The sequence below is a fragment of the Budorcas taxicolor genome, chromosome 25 (assembly GCF_023091745.1).
Source record: "Budorcas taxicolor isolate Tak-1 chromosome 25, Takin1.1, whole genome shotgun sequence".
Classification (NCBI taxonomy): Eukaryota; Metazoa; Chordata; class Mammalia; order Artiodactyla; family Bovidae; genus Budorcas; species Budorcas taxicolor.
Window position 1 is genome coordinate 2,731,441 of NC_068934.1, and position 16,874 is coordinate 2,748,314.

The 16,874-nt window shown below is 47.9% G+C and overlaps 1 protein-coding gene across 1 annotated transcript in view; it reads right to left on the bottom strand.

Moving 5' to 3' along the window:
• FAT3 (FAT atypical cadherin 3) overlaps window positions 1–16,874 on the bottom strand; it is a 646,809-nt gene that overhangs the window by 55,729 nt on the left and 574,206 nt on the right. Inside the window, exons 13-17 of the mRNA XM_052662057.1 lie at window positions 13,546–13,935; window positions 9,770–9,984; window positions 8,470–8,607; window positions 7,097–7,240; window positions 1,106–1,303 (exon numbers count right to left, since the gene is read on the bottom strand). Of these exons, the coding sequence (XP_052518017.1) occupies window positions 1,106–1,303; window positions 7,097–7,240; window positions 8,470–8,607; window positions 9,770–9,984; window positions 13,546–13,935 (1,085 nt within the window). The remainder of the gene's footprint in view (window positions 1–1,105; window positions 1,304–7,096; window positions 7,241–8,469; window positions 8,608–9,769; window positions 9,985–13,545; window positions 13,936–16,874) is intronic.

Below are 16,874 nucleotides of genomic sequence, written 5' to 3' on the forward strand. Positions count from 1 at the left end.
TTTCTCTCTGTGCCAACTGTGCTTAAAAAACAGTCACTCAGTCTCACTGATGGGACCCATGTCTTGGGACTGGCAAAATTTGCAACCAGGGGCTTTTTGGTGCTCTCTCGTCTCCTGCTTCTGTTCACACCCTTCCCGTAACTGCCACTTCTGCCTCTTGGTCTCCCTTCATTCAACATCATGACCTTGAGGAAGCTGAAATGTTGGGAGGCCACTGCCACCCAAGTCCCTGTTCCTGTTTCCCATCTCTGGGGAAACTTAGCAAGAAGTGTGGTGTGCCAAGTCTCTTCAGTTGTGTCCAACTCTGTTATCCTATGGACTGTAGCCCTCCAGGCCCCTCTGTCCATGGGATTCTCCAGACAAGAACACTGGAGTGGGTTGCCATGCCCTCCTCCAGGGGATCTTCCCAAACCAGGGATCAACCCATGTCTCTTACGTCTCCTGCATTGGCAGGCGGGTTCTTTACCACTAGTGCCAACCGGGAAGCTCAAGCTGAGGCCTCTTAAAAAGCAGAGGCCATGAAATATTAATATTAATATGAAAAATTAATAGCTTCATCACACCAGGACAAGGATTGGTCATTTCCCAATTGGGGTGATCCAGGAAATACTTCTCAGTACCAAAAAGTAATGGAGAAGGAAATGGAAACCCACTCCTGTGTGCTTGCCTGGAAAATCCCATAGACAGAGGAGCCTGGCAGGCTATACAGTCCATTGGGTTGCAATGAGTGGGACATGACTTAGCAACTAAACGACAACCACTCCCAAGTAGTAAATCTTGACCAGTGAGTTGTCTTTGGGGCTCATATGGAGCCCCAGGAATGTTCAGAATACAGATTTAAGCCAGAGACCATCAGTCCGGCACACCCTACAGGAAAGTCCCTTTTCAACAATGATGCTTCCTTTCCTTCCTGTTCAATTTCACACACAGAGGCCATTTTTATTGGTGTGAAATTGAATTTGAGATTAAAAGGGGAACACTACTACACGGTAATGAATTATGTTGGCTTGCTCAACAGGAAAAAAAAAAAACAACAACAACCAAGGGGCAGAGCCTGTAGTAGGAGAGAAAGCTGGCCTGCAACAGGTAGAAGATGAGGCCATACCTGGACACACAGCACATACTCTGGAGACTCCGTGTGCTGGAAGACCACGGCTGACCTCAGGATTCCGTCCGAGTCCAACACGAATGCCTCCTCTTCATTTCCCGACAAAATAGAGAAGGAGAAGGGAGGCCCATTGTGAAAGGAGTCTTTGTCTGTCACCATGAGCTGCAGAACGCTGGTGCCTACTGGCTTATTTTCCTGCATAAGAGAGTATATTAAAAGGGAAGATAAAATTACACCTCTTTGCACATTAAAAAAAAAAACAAAACCCATCATTACCGGCTGAGAGTGCTGGGCTAGAAAACAGGGCTTTTAATAGAAGGGATTCCCTGTGATATTATCTCGTCTTCTGAAAAATGCTGGTGTCTGTAAGCATCATCCCATCATTGGCTGCCTCCCCAGACTGCCCCGTGAGACAATGAGCTGCAGGTGAGAACACGAGGACTTGGCCTTGAACTGCTTTGTAGGTTCCAAGGATGCTGCCTGGCTCCATCTGTCCTTGAAAGGCCGGAATTGCCCTGAGTTCATCCAGATGGCTCTGGAAATCCATGGTGCTCATCAGCCTTCACGATGGCATCAGAAATCCTCTGGGGCCAAGAAAACATCAACCTTTTGGGATGGAAAATCCTTCCTCACACTTGTCACAACATGATTACACTGAGGTCCAATACAGTGACACAGTGTCACGATACTGGACTTTTAGGGAGACATAATGGCAACTTCCTGGTAGAAATGCAAAGGCATGTGTTGGGTGGGAGATAGGGCTTTAAATCCCACCCATCAGAAAACAGTTCCTCTGTTTCTCAAGAGAAAAGAAAGGGGATGGGATATTCCTCAATCAGAGAACAAAGAAAAAAGACATCTACAACTTCATCAGAAGTTTAGGAAGCCCAGATGTCCTTATGCCAATGTTATATTGCAGAAACTCTGCCTTCTATCTCAGATGGAAACACAGAGACTCTTAGTCACTCCTTCTTGGGTCCAAGGTTGTCCTCTGAAAACACGAAATTAAATTCCTCAGTGGCTTGGGCACCAGTTTTCTTGCTCTGCCCTGTCTGGACTTCAGCATTACCAGAGCACAGGCCTGGAGTCAGCTTCATTAGTTCAGGCCTTCTGATGAGATTGATTTCGCATTAACTGAATCTGGGTCACAGAGATGGAGACAGTGACACCCTGCATGATAGGAGTCACCACAGGGAGGGTGTACTCATGTTTTAGGTGCTGTATTTGTCTTATAAGAACCATGTGTTGGAAAAAGAAAATTATTCTGGGGTGAACAATGGGAGGAGCATTATTTTTTTTGCAAGAGAATGAGGCGAGGAGAACCTCAGAGACCTCTCATTTGCTTCTCCTCTCAAGTGGCCTTTGGGTCACCGGGAACCAGACACTGGCTCTCTCTGGGATCAGTCGTGGAAACGCCCAGCCATGCACAGATTTACCGGTGCATACCAACAGCAGCTTCAGCACCACACCAAACAGATTTATGGATTTGTTTGCTCTCTCTCGAAAAGCCATTTCCTCTGCAGAAGAGAGAGGGAGAAAGGATGTGTGCCCGAGGGGTCGCAAGTGAGGAAGGAGGGTGAAATACAGCACAGAGGGCCTTGCTGCAGACAGGAGCCATGGTCACTGCTCAAGGGCTGAGTCTCTCTTCCTCCCTGGCTGACTTCCTGGAGCGCAGGTGAGGACAGGCCATCAGGCTGATCGATCGTGTCATAAAAGCACAGGTTGCTGTGGCAGAGCCCATTTTGCGTGGGGCTAGCGTGGAGCGGGGGAGGGGGAGACAGCGACTCCAAGGGGATAGGGGTGGAGAGGGGAGCCAAACCATCGAGGGGATAGGGTGCTGGGGTGAGGGAAGGGCGTCAGCCTGGGTGAGCTCTGTGGAGTCACGGAGGGGCAGGCACGCACAGCTGCTGGAAAAGGCATCAGAGAGAAGAGGAAAAACAAACACCCCCCAGGGAAGGGGTCTGGTTCTCCTGAGGAAGCGCTAACAAGGGAGCAGAGATGCTCAGCCTGATCCTGGGGGGCCCAGTGGGGCAGGGCGGGGGAGTGGGTGGGTGGGGTGCTATGGATGGCCAGACTCAAAGTCTTGAATATTGCTCCAAAGGGGGTCTTTTGAGACCTGACTCGCTCTCATCTCCCCTTCTACCCACAAAGCCCTGAGAACCCGTGGGGGTGATTCTGAGGCTGATTTCCTAGAATGTCTGCAGCCATCCCAGTACACAACTGTCCATCCCTGTCTCCTATAAATCCTCCACACTGACAGTATTCCTCGACTGGGTTTCCTGATCCTCCTGAAGTCGGGCTTCCAGCTTCTAGAAATGCTAGGAAATGGAAGTAGCTCAGTGCTTAGGACTTGTGTTCATGAGATATCTTTTGAATAAAAATAAAAAAGGTAGGATGAAAAGTTGTTCTCTCTGAGAGCAGAATACCAGCAGGAAGTCACTGTCTCCTGCAGTCTAATTTTAGAGACAGGTGGGCTTAAAGTGCTAAACAAACTGCTCATGGAAGACTGATTTTAATGAGGAGCAGTTCTAGCCTGATGGCCAATCCCTCTTTGACAAACGAGATGGCTCCTATCAGTCGCCCTTCCCTGCTAGAACAGCACAAAGTGCTTAAAGGCAGCCCATCATTGTGGGCAGAGAATACTCTCTTCTGAAGACAGAACTGAATTCAAATGCTGACTCCAGCACTTTACAGCTGCCTGACCTTGGGTGAGCTACTGAAACTCCCAGATCCTAACCTCCTTCACTCTAAACCAGGGGCTGGGCCCCAATGCGGACAGATGTACAGAAAGCACTTGACACTTGAGAGAACCTCACTGGTGAAATTTTTCTTATCAATGTTTATTAATTAGTTGCAGTGAAAGAATCAGGCTTTTTTCATTCCAGCTGGGAGAAATACCAACAACCTCAGATATGCAGATGACACTACCCTAATGGCAGAAATTGAAGAGGAACTAAAGAGCCTTTTGATGAAGGTGAAAGAGGACAGTGAAAAAGCTGGCTTAAAACTCAACATTCCAGCCATAGAAGGAACATACTTCAAAATAATAAAAGCCATATATGATAAACCCACAGCAAACATTATCCTCAATGGGGAAAAATTGAAAGCATTTTCCCTAAAGTCAGGAACAAGACAAGGGTGCCCACTCTCAACACTACTATTCAACATAGTTTTGGAAGTTTTAGCCACAGCAATGAGAGAAGAAAAAGAAATCAAGGGAATCCAGTTTGGAAAAGAAATAAAACTCTCACTGTTTGCAGATGACATGATCCTTTACATAGAAAACCCTAAAGACATTGCCAGAAAATTAATTGAACTAATCAATGAATATAGTAAAGTTGCAGGATATAAAAGTAACACACAGAAATCTCCTGCATTCCTATAAAGTAACAATGAGAAAACAGAGAAATTAAGGAAACAATTCCATTCACCATTGCAATGAAAAGAATAAAATACTTAGGAATAAATCTACCTAAAGAAACAAAAGACCTATATATAGAGAACTATAAAACACTGATGAAAGAAATCAAAGATGACACAAATAGATAGAGAAATATACCATGTTCATGGGTTGGAAGAATCAATATACTAAAAATGAGTATACTACCCAAAGCAATCTATAGATTCACTACAATCCCTATCAAGCTACCAATGGTATTTTTCATAGAACTAGAACAAATAATTCCACAATTTGTATGGAAATACAAAAAAAACATTGAATAGCCAAAGCAATCTTGAGAAAGAAGAATGGAACTGGAGGAATCAACCTACCTGACTTCAGACTATACTACAGAGCTACAATCATTAAGACAGTATGGTACTGGCACAAAGACAGAATCACTGACCAATGGAACAAAATAGAAAGCCTAGAAATAAAACCATGCACCTACAGGTACCTTATTTTTGATAAAGGAGGCAAGAATATACAATGGGGCAAAGACGGCCTATTCAATAAATGGTGCTGGGAAAACTGGACAGCTGCATGTAAAAGAATGAAACTAGAACACTTTCTAACACCATACAGAAAGATAAACTCAAAATGGTTTAAAGACGTAAATATAAGTCCAGAAACGATAAAACTCCTAGAGGAAAACATAGGCAAAACACTCTTTGACATAAATCACAGAAAGATTCTCTATGCCCCACCTCCCAGAGTAATGGAAATAAAAGCAAAAATAAGCAAATGAAACCTAATTAAACTTAAAAGCTTTTGCACAATGAAGGGAACTATAAGCAAGGTGAAAAGACAGCCTTCATAATGGGAGAAAATAATAGCAGCTCCTGCAGCTCAATTCCAGAAAAATAAACGACTCAATCAAAAGATGGGCCAAAGAACTAAACAGACATTTCTCCAAAGAAAACATACAGATGGCTAACAAACACATGAAAAGATGCTCAACATCACTCATTATCAGAGAAATGCAAGTCAAAACCACTATGAGGTACCATCTCACGCTGGTCAGAATGGCTGCTATCAAAAAGTCTACAAACAATAAATACTGGAGAGGGTGTGGAGAAAAGGGAACCCTCTCACACTGTTGGTGGGAATGCAAACTAGTACAGCCACTATGGAGAACAGTGTGGAGATTCCATAAAAAACTGGATACAGACCTCCCATACAACCCAGCAATCCCACTTCTGGGCATACACACTGAAGAAACCAGAATTGAAAGAGACATGTGGATCCCAATGTTCATCGCAGCACTGTTTACAATAGCTAGGGCATGGAAGCAACCTAGATGTCCATTGGCAGACGAATGGATAAGAAAGCTGTGGTACATGTACACAATGGAATATTACGCAGCTATTAAAAAGAATGCATTTGAATCAGTTCTAATGAGGTGGAAGAAACTGGAGCCTAGTATACAGAGCGAAGTAAATCAGAAAGAAAACTACCAATACAGTATATTAACGCATATATATGGAATTTAGAAAGATGGTAACAATGACCCTGTATGCGAGACAGCAAAAGAGACACAGATGTAAAGGACAGACTTTTGGACTCTGTGGGAGAGGGCGAGGGTGGGATTCTTTGAGAGAGTAGCATTGAAACATGTATAATATCAAATGTGAAACAGATCACCAGTCCAGGTTCCATGCATGAGACAGGGGGCTCAGGGCTGGTGCACTGGGATGACCCTGAGGGATGGGATGGGGAGGGAGGTGGGAGGAGGGGTTCAGGATAGGGGCATATGTACACCCATGGCTGATTCATGTCAATGTATGGCAAAAACCACCACAATATTGTAAAGTAATTAGCCTGCAATTAAATAAATTAAAAAAAAAAAAAACCCTCAACATTAAGAAACCTAAGATCATGGCATCTGGTCCTATCACTTCATTGCAAATAGATGGGTAAATAATTGAAACAGTGAGAGACTTGATTTTCTTGGGCTCTAAAATCACTCTGCTGATAAAGGTTTGCATAAAGCTATGGTTTTTCCAGTAGTCATGTGTGGATCTGAGAGTTGGGCTATAAAGAAGGTTGAGCGCTGGAGAACTGATGCTTTCAAACTGTGGCTCTGAAGAAACTCTTGAGAGTTCCTTGGACAGAAAGGAGGTCAAACCAGTCAATACTAAAGGATATCAACCCTGCATATTCATTGGAAGGACTGGTGCTGAAGCTGAAACTCCAATACTTTGGCCACCAGGTGTGAAGAGTCGACTCTGGGAAAGACTCTGATGCTGGGAAAGATTGAAGCATGGGGGGAACAGGACAACAGAGGATGAGATGGTTGGATTGCATCACCGACTCAATGGATATGAGCTTGAGCAAACTCTGGGAGATGGTGAAGGACAGGAAAGCCTGGCACACTGCACTCCATGGGGTCACAAAGAGTCGCACACAACTTAGGGACCAAACAAGAACAAATGATGCGATGAGTTGATATTAGGCAGAAATAAGAGTAAGCCATGACAAAGAAACCACAGCAGAGGATGGAGGCTGAGTGCAATAGCACAGGTGCCTGGCAGGCCAGATTTGCTTACCTGAATCACAGCAGTAGCATTAGCAGGTGTAAAGACTGGGCTGTTGTCATTCACATCAGAAATATCGATGTTGACAGTGGCAGTTGAGGACATCGGAGGCATGCCGCTGTCTACTGCCTGGATGAGCAGGGAGTATCCAGACACCTACCAAAGCACAAAGGGTCCACAGTAAAGACCACGGTGCCTGCTTCCTTCTCGGCCCACACAGAGGTGCTGTGGGCTTGCTCTGCTCTGCTAAAGATGAGCTGTCTTCGCTTTGAGTCTTTGGACCAGGTTTTTCAACCTGGGCACCAGCCGGCGTTTGGAGCCAGATCATTCTTTGTTACCAGGGGATGATCTGTGCATTGCAGAATGTTTAGCAGAACCCCTGCTGTCTACCCACTAGAAGTCAATATTGCCTCTGACCATTTGTCAGAAACAAAAATGTCTCCAAATATTGCCAGATGTCCCCTGGAGGTACATCGCCCCTGTTTAGAAGCACGGCTCTTGGCCTTTGTTTAAATCACAACGGTTGTCACCACTGATCTGTCTCATGTATCAGTTTTGATACTTTGGGAGTAACTTATGGGGATCTATCACACAGTGAGATCTTTCTATTTATAAGCATCATGTCTATGGCATCTTTTTCCTTATTTTAACTTCACTTTGAAGACACATTTTTGGTCAAAAAAAAAACAAACAACATTTAGAAACTTGGTTTCACCTTGACAGAGGAATCTGGATCATTCTTTCTGACCTAGATACCTTCAGGTAGTCCTTTTGTGTCTGTTCACTTAGGGCCAACGCTGCTCATGAAATCAGGACCACAGGATCCCAATGCTGAATGTACTTTTCTGCCTTCTTGCTTTGGAAGGACAGAAATTCAAACCATTCAGAAATATACACTTTTGCTTTTTCTTTAAAACCTCCCTAAATAAGAAACCATCAGTGTCTATTGGCAGCAAGTACTTTCAAAGGTTTTAATGCAAATATTCCCTGCTGAATTTCAGCCCATTTCTATTTACTCCCATTATTTAGAATGGAGAATGCTCACATGCTCAGTTGCTCAATTTGTCCAACTTTTTGCCACCCCATGGACTGTAGCAGTCCCGTGTCCTGTGTAGCCCGCCAGGCTCCTCTGTCCATGGGATTTCCCAGGCAAGAATACTGGAGTGGGCTGCCGTTTCCTTCTCCAGGGGATCGTCCCAATCCAGGTATCAAAATCGTGTCTCTGCAGCTCCTGCATTGACAGGTAGATTCTTTACCACTGAGCCACCTGGGAAGCCCATTTAGAATGGAGAACCTCCCTACTGATACTCACAGAATCCATGCGTGATTTCAGCGAAGGGGGTGGGGGTTGTGGATGTGAAGGGAGCAGGCCTGAACTAGCTTACCCGTTCCCGGTCCAATTTCTTCTTAACTTTCACAAGTCCCAAGACAGGATCCACAGCAAATTCATTATCCCGATCTCCATTCACAATGGAAAAATGAATCTGTCCATTGGGCTGGCTGTCTGCATCTTCTGCTATTAGCTTCACAGGGCACAAACAAAACAAAGATATGACAGGGGAGACCGAGAAAAGGTTTATTCTTAGGGTCCAGGTCTATATAAATGGGCACTGCTCTGACAGGTTTCCTAGATGCATTGCTCACCAGTGCCAGCAATCAGGCCTCAGGGGGAGAGATTTCGGTTTAGCCTAAGAAGGAAAGCATCATTACTGGAACTGTTACTTTATTTCTCTTCATTTTCATCTGAATGCAGCCTGATGCTTGTTAGGCCTGATTTCCCTCAGGCCTTGAGCCAGTTAAGACAGACCACAAACTTTGGTAATTCTTTCCCAATTCTGCAAAACAATGATCTCTGCACTGAGTTGGATGTTTTGTAAACTTATGAACTTCCATGTTAAGGAAGTCCAAGAGAACATCCTTTTCCACACGGCTAACATGCAGACCCACCATCTCCTGCTCTGCGTTGCTGATCTGGCATTTGTATGTACAGAAATAGTCTCATATAGTTCCAGGCCCCAGGAGAGAGGGCCTGCGGGTCTACCCGGGAGGCGTAAAGAAGGGACATCCCCAACCTGGTGCTGCAGGGGCCAGGGAGGCACCCCTCCAGCCTAGGGGTGGTGAGGGTGCTGGGGACAGGGCTCCCTGTTTCTCGATGTAACTTCCATATCTAAGAGAACCTGTGTTCTCCTAACACATGTTCTTACTGCTATTAGAAAAAGTTCCTTCCAGAAAGAGCTCCTCTAAGAGTGGCCAATCGATCTTAAGCTTGATCCTATTTGTAGCTGCCTTACCGTGTGTGTGTGTGTGTGTGTGTGTGTGTGTGTGTGTGTGTGTGTGTGTTTGGTGTGGGGGAGGTGGAAATAATTTTGTTCTATCCTTAGACCTGTCATCTAAGTTACAAAGTAATAGCAGCTATTAGGAGCTAATTCCATGGTCTGTGTTGTTTCCTTGAAAAACATCCACTCCTGGGAGGAAAGTGGTTAAAGATCGCCTACCCCTTGCTGACTCTAACAGACAAAATGGGGGAGGAGCAGCTGAAAGACTGGCGTCTGAGTAGAGTTCTTGGGGACCAAAGGGAGCCTGAAAGGAGAAAGTGTGAAGAGAATCCAAGACGGACTTTGCTCACTTTTTCACCCTCTTGAAGATCATTCCTCCGAAATACCTAGACCTCCCGCTGGCACCTACCAAAATGACTGAGTCCCCAACCAAGGCGTCTTCACTTATGACAGCACTGTACACATCCTGGCTGAACTCGGGTGGGTTGTCATTCACGTCCGTGAGGTTGATGCCGACAGTGGTCACAGCGCTCAGGGCGGGCGTCCCGCCGTCTCTCGCTTCCACCACCAGGTAAAACTTTCTGCACGATTCATAGTCCAGGGCCTCGGACACAGAAATACCCCCTTCAAAGAAAAATGGGGAGTTTTAGATATAATTAGGAAAAAAAGAAACACTCTGGTCAGCAGCTCCACAATCATGGTAATATCTGTGACATCGTCTCCAGCCAAGTCTCTGAGATACTCAGGAATTTGTTTACTTAATGCCTGCTGAAAGCACCCCAGAGTCTGATTAACGCTGTCAGTTAAAACACAGCTACCCACCAGACACAACACTGATGAAATCGAGTCTTTGTTTATTTCTGCAACAGTGTCAGAACCCCTCAAGCAGCTGGAAACCTCTGGCATTATTCACCCTTACAGGAAGAGGGGCGGGAGCAAGCGGCCCCCGGAAGTGTCTCCCCAGGATTCCTCCAGAAGACCCAGGCAGACTGAGACTGAGCCAAGAAGCGTCAGTGTGATTCTATAACCTAAGCCCTCATCAGTTAGTGTGCGTGTGTGCCTGCTAAGTCACTTCTGTCATGTCTGACTCTGTATGACACTATGGACTGTAACCCACCAGGCTCCTCTGTCCATGGGATTCCCCAGGAAAGAATACTGGAGTGGGTTGCCATTTCCTCCTCCAGGGGATCTTCCCCACCCAGGGACTGAACCTGTGTCTCTCTGTCTCCTACATTCACAGGCAGGTTCTTTACCAGTAGCACCACCTGGGAAGGACCAGTTAGTAAATACTTGTGAACTTCACCTAAGTCTTAAATTGAATTACCCACTAAGGTGCTTACCTACTTACAAAGTGCTTATCTAAAACTTTTAGGTCACAAAGAGGACAAAGAAAGTTGAGGATACTGTAACATGCTGGAGAAGGAAACACTTGGGAATCTGTAACCAAAAGAAGTGTGAGTTTAGTGTCCACAACTACAGAGAAGAGCTAACACTCATGAAAGTGAAAGTGAAAGTCACTCAGTCGTGTCAGACTCTGTGATCCCGTGGTCCATATAGTCCATGGAATTCTCCAGGCCAGAATACTGGAGTATGTAGCCTTTCCCTTCTCCAGGGGATCTTCCCAACCCAGGTCTCCTGCATTGCAGGCAGATTCTTTACCAGCAGAGCCACAGGGGAAGCCCAAGAATACTGGAGTGGGTAGCCCATCCCTTCTCCAGTTGATCTTCCCAACCCAGGAATCAAACCGGGGTCTCTTGCACTGCAGGCGGATTTTTTCCCAACTGAGCTATCAGGGAAGCCCAATACTCATGGTATAGAGTTATTTAAGCAGACAAAAAAGGTGAAAGCAGCTAGCTGGGTGGGACCCCCACAACGGGCTCCCTGAGTTCTCTTTCCCACCCATCCTAGTCCTTTCTGGTGGGCAACCTAGTCCTGAGTTCAGCAGTTGGTAGTTGATCGCTCTGCCGTTTGCAGGAAAGATCTCAAGGGCGTTTCCCTGGTGACTCAGATGGTAAAGAACCCGCCTGCAATGCGGGAGACCCAGGTTCAACCCCTGGGTAGGGAAGATCCCCTGGAGAAGGGAACAGCTACCCTCTCCGGTATTCTCACCTGGAGAATCCCATGGACAGAGGAGCTTGGTGGGCTACAGTCCATGAGGTCACAGAGCTGGACACAGCTGAACAACTAACACTTTCGCCTGGGAAACATTCACTGAGATCAAGGTGAATACATTTTGTTCGTTCTCTTTCCAGACAGGCAGCATCTCTAGCAGCTAAGGCTGCCTCTACTTAAGATGAGAAGCAGAAGTCATACTCATAACGAGGGCCTCTTTCTTGCCATAATTAAGTTTTCTTAGCAATTACCACCTCTAGTGCTTTATTTTACATCCCAGTCTCGTTATCCAGAGCCATATTTAAACAGTACTTAACCACTTCCTCATGGTATTCATATACAATGGCCATAACTAGACAAGCTAAGGCTAACACATATTTAAATGAAGAAAACTCCCATACATTTTAATCTGAAGTAATGACCTTAATAAACAGGGTTACTGCTGGAGGAAGCAGCTACTGCAATCCTTTCATTAGTTTTCACCCTCCCATTCTAAGGGCGAGGACTATATCTCCTCCAATTTTTTCACTCTCACGGCATAGCTGTGTTATATAGAGGTTAGAGAATGTATCCCAGAGTCAGGAAGCTCTGAATTCAAATCCTGGATTCCCCACTCCCATCCCCACTTACTCTCACTGGAGGAATTATTTAACCTCTCTGAAGCTGATTTTCTCATATGGAAAAAGGGGGAGATGACTAGCAGGAATCAGTAAAGAACAGGAGTCTGGCATGTCTGCCATGTTAGATGGCAGTGCTAATCACGACAGTTTCTTGTTCATTTTTACTGGATTATCCAACAGAAAATGGGCCTTCTTTACCCTCTGGCTCAAGAAGCGCATATTCCTTGAGTGACAAGGGGATTACGTCCAACGGCCAGGTGTCAGAGACTCACTTTTCTTATCTGTGAATAAGGGACTGCCTTGCTCATTCATGGGGGTGAGGTAAACAAATGAGAGTAGTCAAGAAAGAGCTTGGAGAACACTGATATAAACACTATGAAAATACAAGGATGAGCATGTTTACTTTTCAAAGATCAGCCAAATTTTTTTTCTGAATTACCATCTTCATTTACTCAAAGTAGCCTTAATGCATATTAACTCCCTCAGGAAAAGAAAGCCCTGGGGTTCTATTTTTGTTCTCTTGATTTCTCTCTAGACATCTTTTCCCCAGGGGACGCTGCATCACACCCCAAGTTTGTAAAGGGTATGGTGAGAAATGGAAGTGCTCCGGCCAGGAGGAGTGAAAGTGAACATGTTAGTGGCTCAGTCATGCTCAACTCTTTGCAACCCCATGGACCAGCTTCCTCCATTCATGGGATGTTCCAGGCAAGAACACTGGAGTGGGTTGTACCCAGGAATTGAACCCGGGTCTCCTGCACTGCAGGCAGACTCCTTACGAGGGAATTTCTAAGGATGCCCCCTGCCAAATTTCAGCTCCATGCCGTGGGCTCACGGGGGCCAATCCTTGGCCGGTAGATTTGCTCTAGGATTTTTCAGATAGGAAAGCTCAGGAGGAGTAGTGTGGCTCAAGATGGGGAGATAGTATTTGCAGACGGAGCTTAAGGGTTTGATTGGGTATTTCTCTTTCCTGTTGGCTTGTTGTATTAACCTGGGCTGTGTGTCTCTCTGTGTGAGGTGCTCCTGGAGATCTGCCTCTACTTGGCCTGTCTGCACTCAGGCTGTGGGTCTCTGGTCACCTCCCAAGGCAGATGTTAAAGAGTGATCAGCATGGTCACCTTGAGACCTCAACTCAGCACCTAGCTGGCTGGAATGGCCACTGTGTTTCATTCTAGCCCCTGGCAAGGGAAATGGCAACCCACTCCAGTATTCATGCCTGGAGAATCCCATGGACAGAAGAGCCTGACAGGTTCATGGGGTTGCAAAGAGTCAGACATGACTGAGCAACCTCACTTCATCCTTAGAACAGAGCATCTGAGGGCACTCTGGAGTCTGGGTATAGGCCGTGCTAGGAGATTTGTTGGTCCACTAAGAAGGGCGATTGATTAGAGAGAGCTAGGAGGAGAAGCAGGGTATGGCAAAGCCTTGCATTCTAAGTAGGTTGCTGTTTACCCACCTGTCTTTGGATTGATCCTAAACTTCCCCTGCTCATTTCCAGACCGGATGAGATAGGTAATCTCAGCATTTGTGCCTATATCTTTGCTGGTGGCAAACACAGCGAGGACTTGGGTGCCAGGGGAGGTGTCCTCAGGCACCGACACCAGGTAGTCCCTCCTCTCGAATACTGGGGGGTTGTCGTTGACGTCCAGGACGGTGATGCTGACGGTGGCCAGAGAGGACAGCGCCCGGCCTGGGCTCTGGTCGGTGGCCCGCACACGGAGGGTGTAGGAGGACTGCTGCTCTCGGTCCAGCGGGCGCTCCAGGACGACGATGCCGGACGAGCTGTCCACAGAGAAGAACCCGTCGGCCGAGTCGGCCAGGGAGTACACGACCTTCCTGTTGACGCCTGCGGGAGACAGAGGGCAGGCGTGAACAGCTGCGCAGCCGGCGTGAACAGCGGCGCAGCCGGCGTGAACAGCGGCGCAGCCGGCGTGAACAGCGGCGCAGCCGGCGTGAACAGCGGCGCAGCCGGCGTGAACAGCGGCGCAGCCGGCGGGGCGCAGCCGGCGTGGCCAGGGGCGCAGCCGGCGGGGCGCAGCCGGCGTGGCCAGGGGCGCAGCCGGCGTGGCCAGGGGCGCAGCCGGCGTGGCCAGGGGCGCAGCCGGCGGGGCGCAGCCGGCGTGGCCAGGGGCGCAGCCGGCGGGGCGCAGCCGGCGTGGCCAGGGGCGCAGCCGGCGTGGCCAGGGGCGCAGCCGGCGTGGCCAGGGGCGCGGCCGGGCGCTCTCTGCCGAGGAGGACGGCTCTGCCGAGCGTCTGAGGGCCACGCAAAGGAGCACGGGAGCTGTAGCATGGTTCCTACAGCTTCGGTCCCACGGCAACTTCAGTTTGTAAAATATATACACTCAGACCAAACGGTAAAGAAATGGAAAATACTGGCCACGGATATCAGAAAGAGCTGGATCTAAAGCAGAATGCCTTGCAGGCGTCACACTGCTGTAAGTCTTCACTTTAACTAATGTTTTCAAATACTTGACTAGCTGTCTTGATCATGTTAGAAACACTGACTTCAATTCTTTCGGCTCATGTGGTTTGCAAAAGCCACAATCTTTCTTACCTGCCTATGCCAAATAAGATGAAAATGATTTGGAAAGAGGAAAGAATATATAGGCTATAATTATTCAAACCCTCGACCAATTTCTTTATTTATTTATAATCCCCATCTGAAACTATTCTACTGAGGATTACCACATATCTTCTAATAAACAAGCCAGGAGCCTAAAAAAAGAGAGAGAGAGAGAAAGAAAAACAAACAGTTGAATCTTTTTAATATATTAAAGAATCCCATGAATTTAAACTCTAAGATACCAATAAGTATAAGGGTCAAGATGTGCCACAGAAAGAGAAGTATAAATTAATGAATTAATTACTTTGACACATTTTAATCTAGAATCTATCAGACATTATTCTAGGGGCTAGAGAGTCCCATAATGGTAAGGGTCTAACATTTCATGAAGGAAATGTTACATTCTGGTGAGTGTAAATAAGACATGAACAAGAACAACGAATCTGTAAAATATATGGGATGTGAGGGAGGAAAAGGGAGAAAAATGAGGCCGTGAGTGAGCGCTCATGAGTGCTGGGGGAGAGGGAGCTTGGGAGCTGGAGAGAAGGGGTTGGTTACTTCATTTCAATACAGTGGTGTTAAGTTTGCACTTGAGTGAAGATGCGAAGGAGGGGATGAGGGGGCAGCACAGACTTCTGAGGAAGCAGACGACAAGTAGGGACCCCCGGGAGCAGGGGCATTCGTGAGTCAGGCTGGTGTGACCGAGGAGATGCGGGAGCAGATCGACCTGACCAGAGCTGAGAAGAGACACGCGGAGGGAGAGAGACGCGGGAGGAGGGAGATGTGAGACGAGGAAGATGCGGGAGGAGAGAGAGGTGGGAGGAGGGAGACGCAGAAAGAGGGGGACGTGGGAGGAGGGAGACGCAGAAAGAGGGGGACATGGGAGGAGAGAGACATGGGAGGAGAGGACGTAGGAGGAGGAGGAGAGACGTGGAAGGATGAAGACGCGGGGAGAGGGAGACGAAGGAGGAAAGAGACGCCGGGGGAGGAGGATGCGGGAGGAGCAGGGGGAAGCGGGATGGGAGGAAGAGAGACGCGGGGGGAGGGAGATGGGGGAGGAGGGAGATGCGGGGGGAGGAGGGAGGTGCAGGGTGGGGTAGGGAGACTCGGGAGGAAGGGGGCGCGGGAAGAGGGAGACGGGGGAGGAGGAGGAGAGACGCAGGGAGAGTACGAAGACCGAGTGGGGAGGGAGACGCGGAGGCGTAGGGAGACGCGGAAGGAGGAGGGAGACGCAGGGGGAGGAGGGAGACGCAGGGGGAGGAGGTAGATGCAGGGGGAGGAGGGGGACACGGGAGGAAGGAGATGCGGGGTGAAGGGAAACGTGGGAGGAGGGAGGGGACGTGGCAGGAGGGAGACGGGGGGAGGAGGGGGATGTGGGAGGAGGAGGGGGAGGATAAGAGACGCGAGGGGAGCAGGGGGAGGCGGGGGGAGGAGGGGGAGGTGGGGGGAGGAGAAGGCGTGGGAAGGCGAGAGTAGAGCGCTGACAGCGTGGGGCATTTTTCATGGGCGGTGGTTCCGGCGGTGAGGTGGGAGGCGTGGTGGCTCTGAGGAGGGGGCACGTGATATGACTCAGCTATTCGCAGGCGCTCAGGTGGCTGGTGGTGAACAGAACCAGACAGGACGCAGAAGAGACACAGGCCTCCCAGTGTCCAGAGCAGTGCTATGTTCAACAACCAGGACACACAGTCAACTGAAGTCGGCATCAAGAGACGAATGGATAAAACAGATACAGCACATATATACACTGGAATATTACTCAGCCGTGCTGCTAAGTCGCATCAGTTGTGTCCGACTCTGTGCGACCCCGGAGACGGCAGCCCACCAGGCTCCCCCGTCCCTGGGATTCTCCAGGCAAGAACACTGGAGTGGGTTGCCATTTCCTTCTCCAATGCATGAAAGTGAAAAGTGAAAGTGAAGTCGCTCAGTCGTGTCCAATTCCTACCGACCCCATGGACTGCAGCCTACCAGGCTCCTCCGTCCATGGATTTTCCAGGCAAGAGTACTGGAGTGGGGTGCCATTGCCTTCTCCATTACTCAGCCATAAAAGGAATGAAATTGGGTCATTTGTAGGGGTGTGGATGGACCTAGAGTGAAGTGAGTCAGGAAGAGAAAAAGAAATATTGCATATTAATGCATATATGTGGAATCTAGAAATACGGTACAGATGATCTGCAATAGAGAAACAGAGCTGCAGACATAGAAAACAAATGTATGGATGCTAA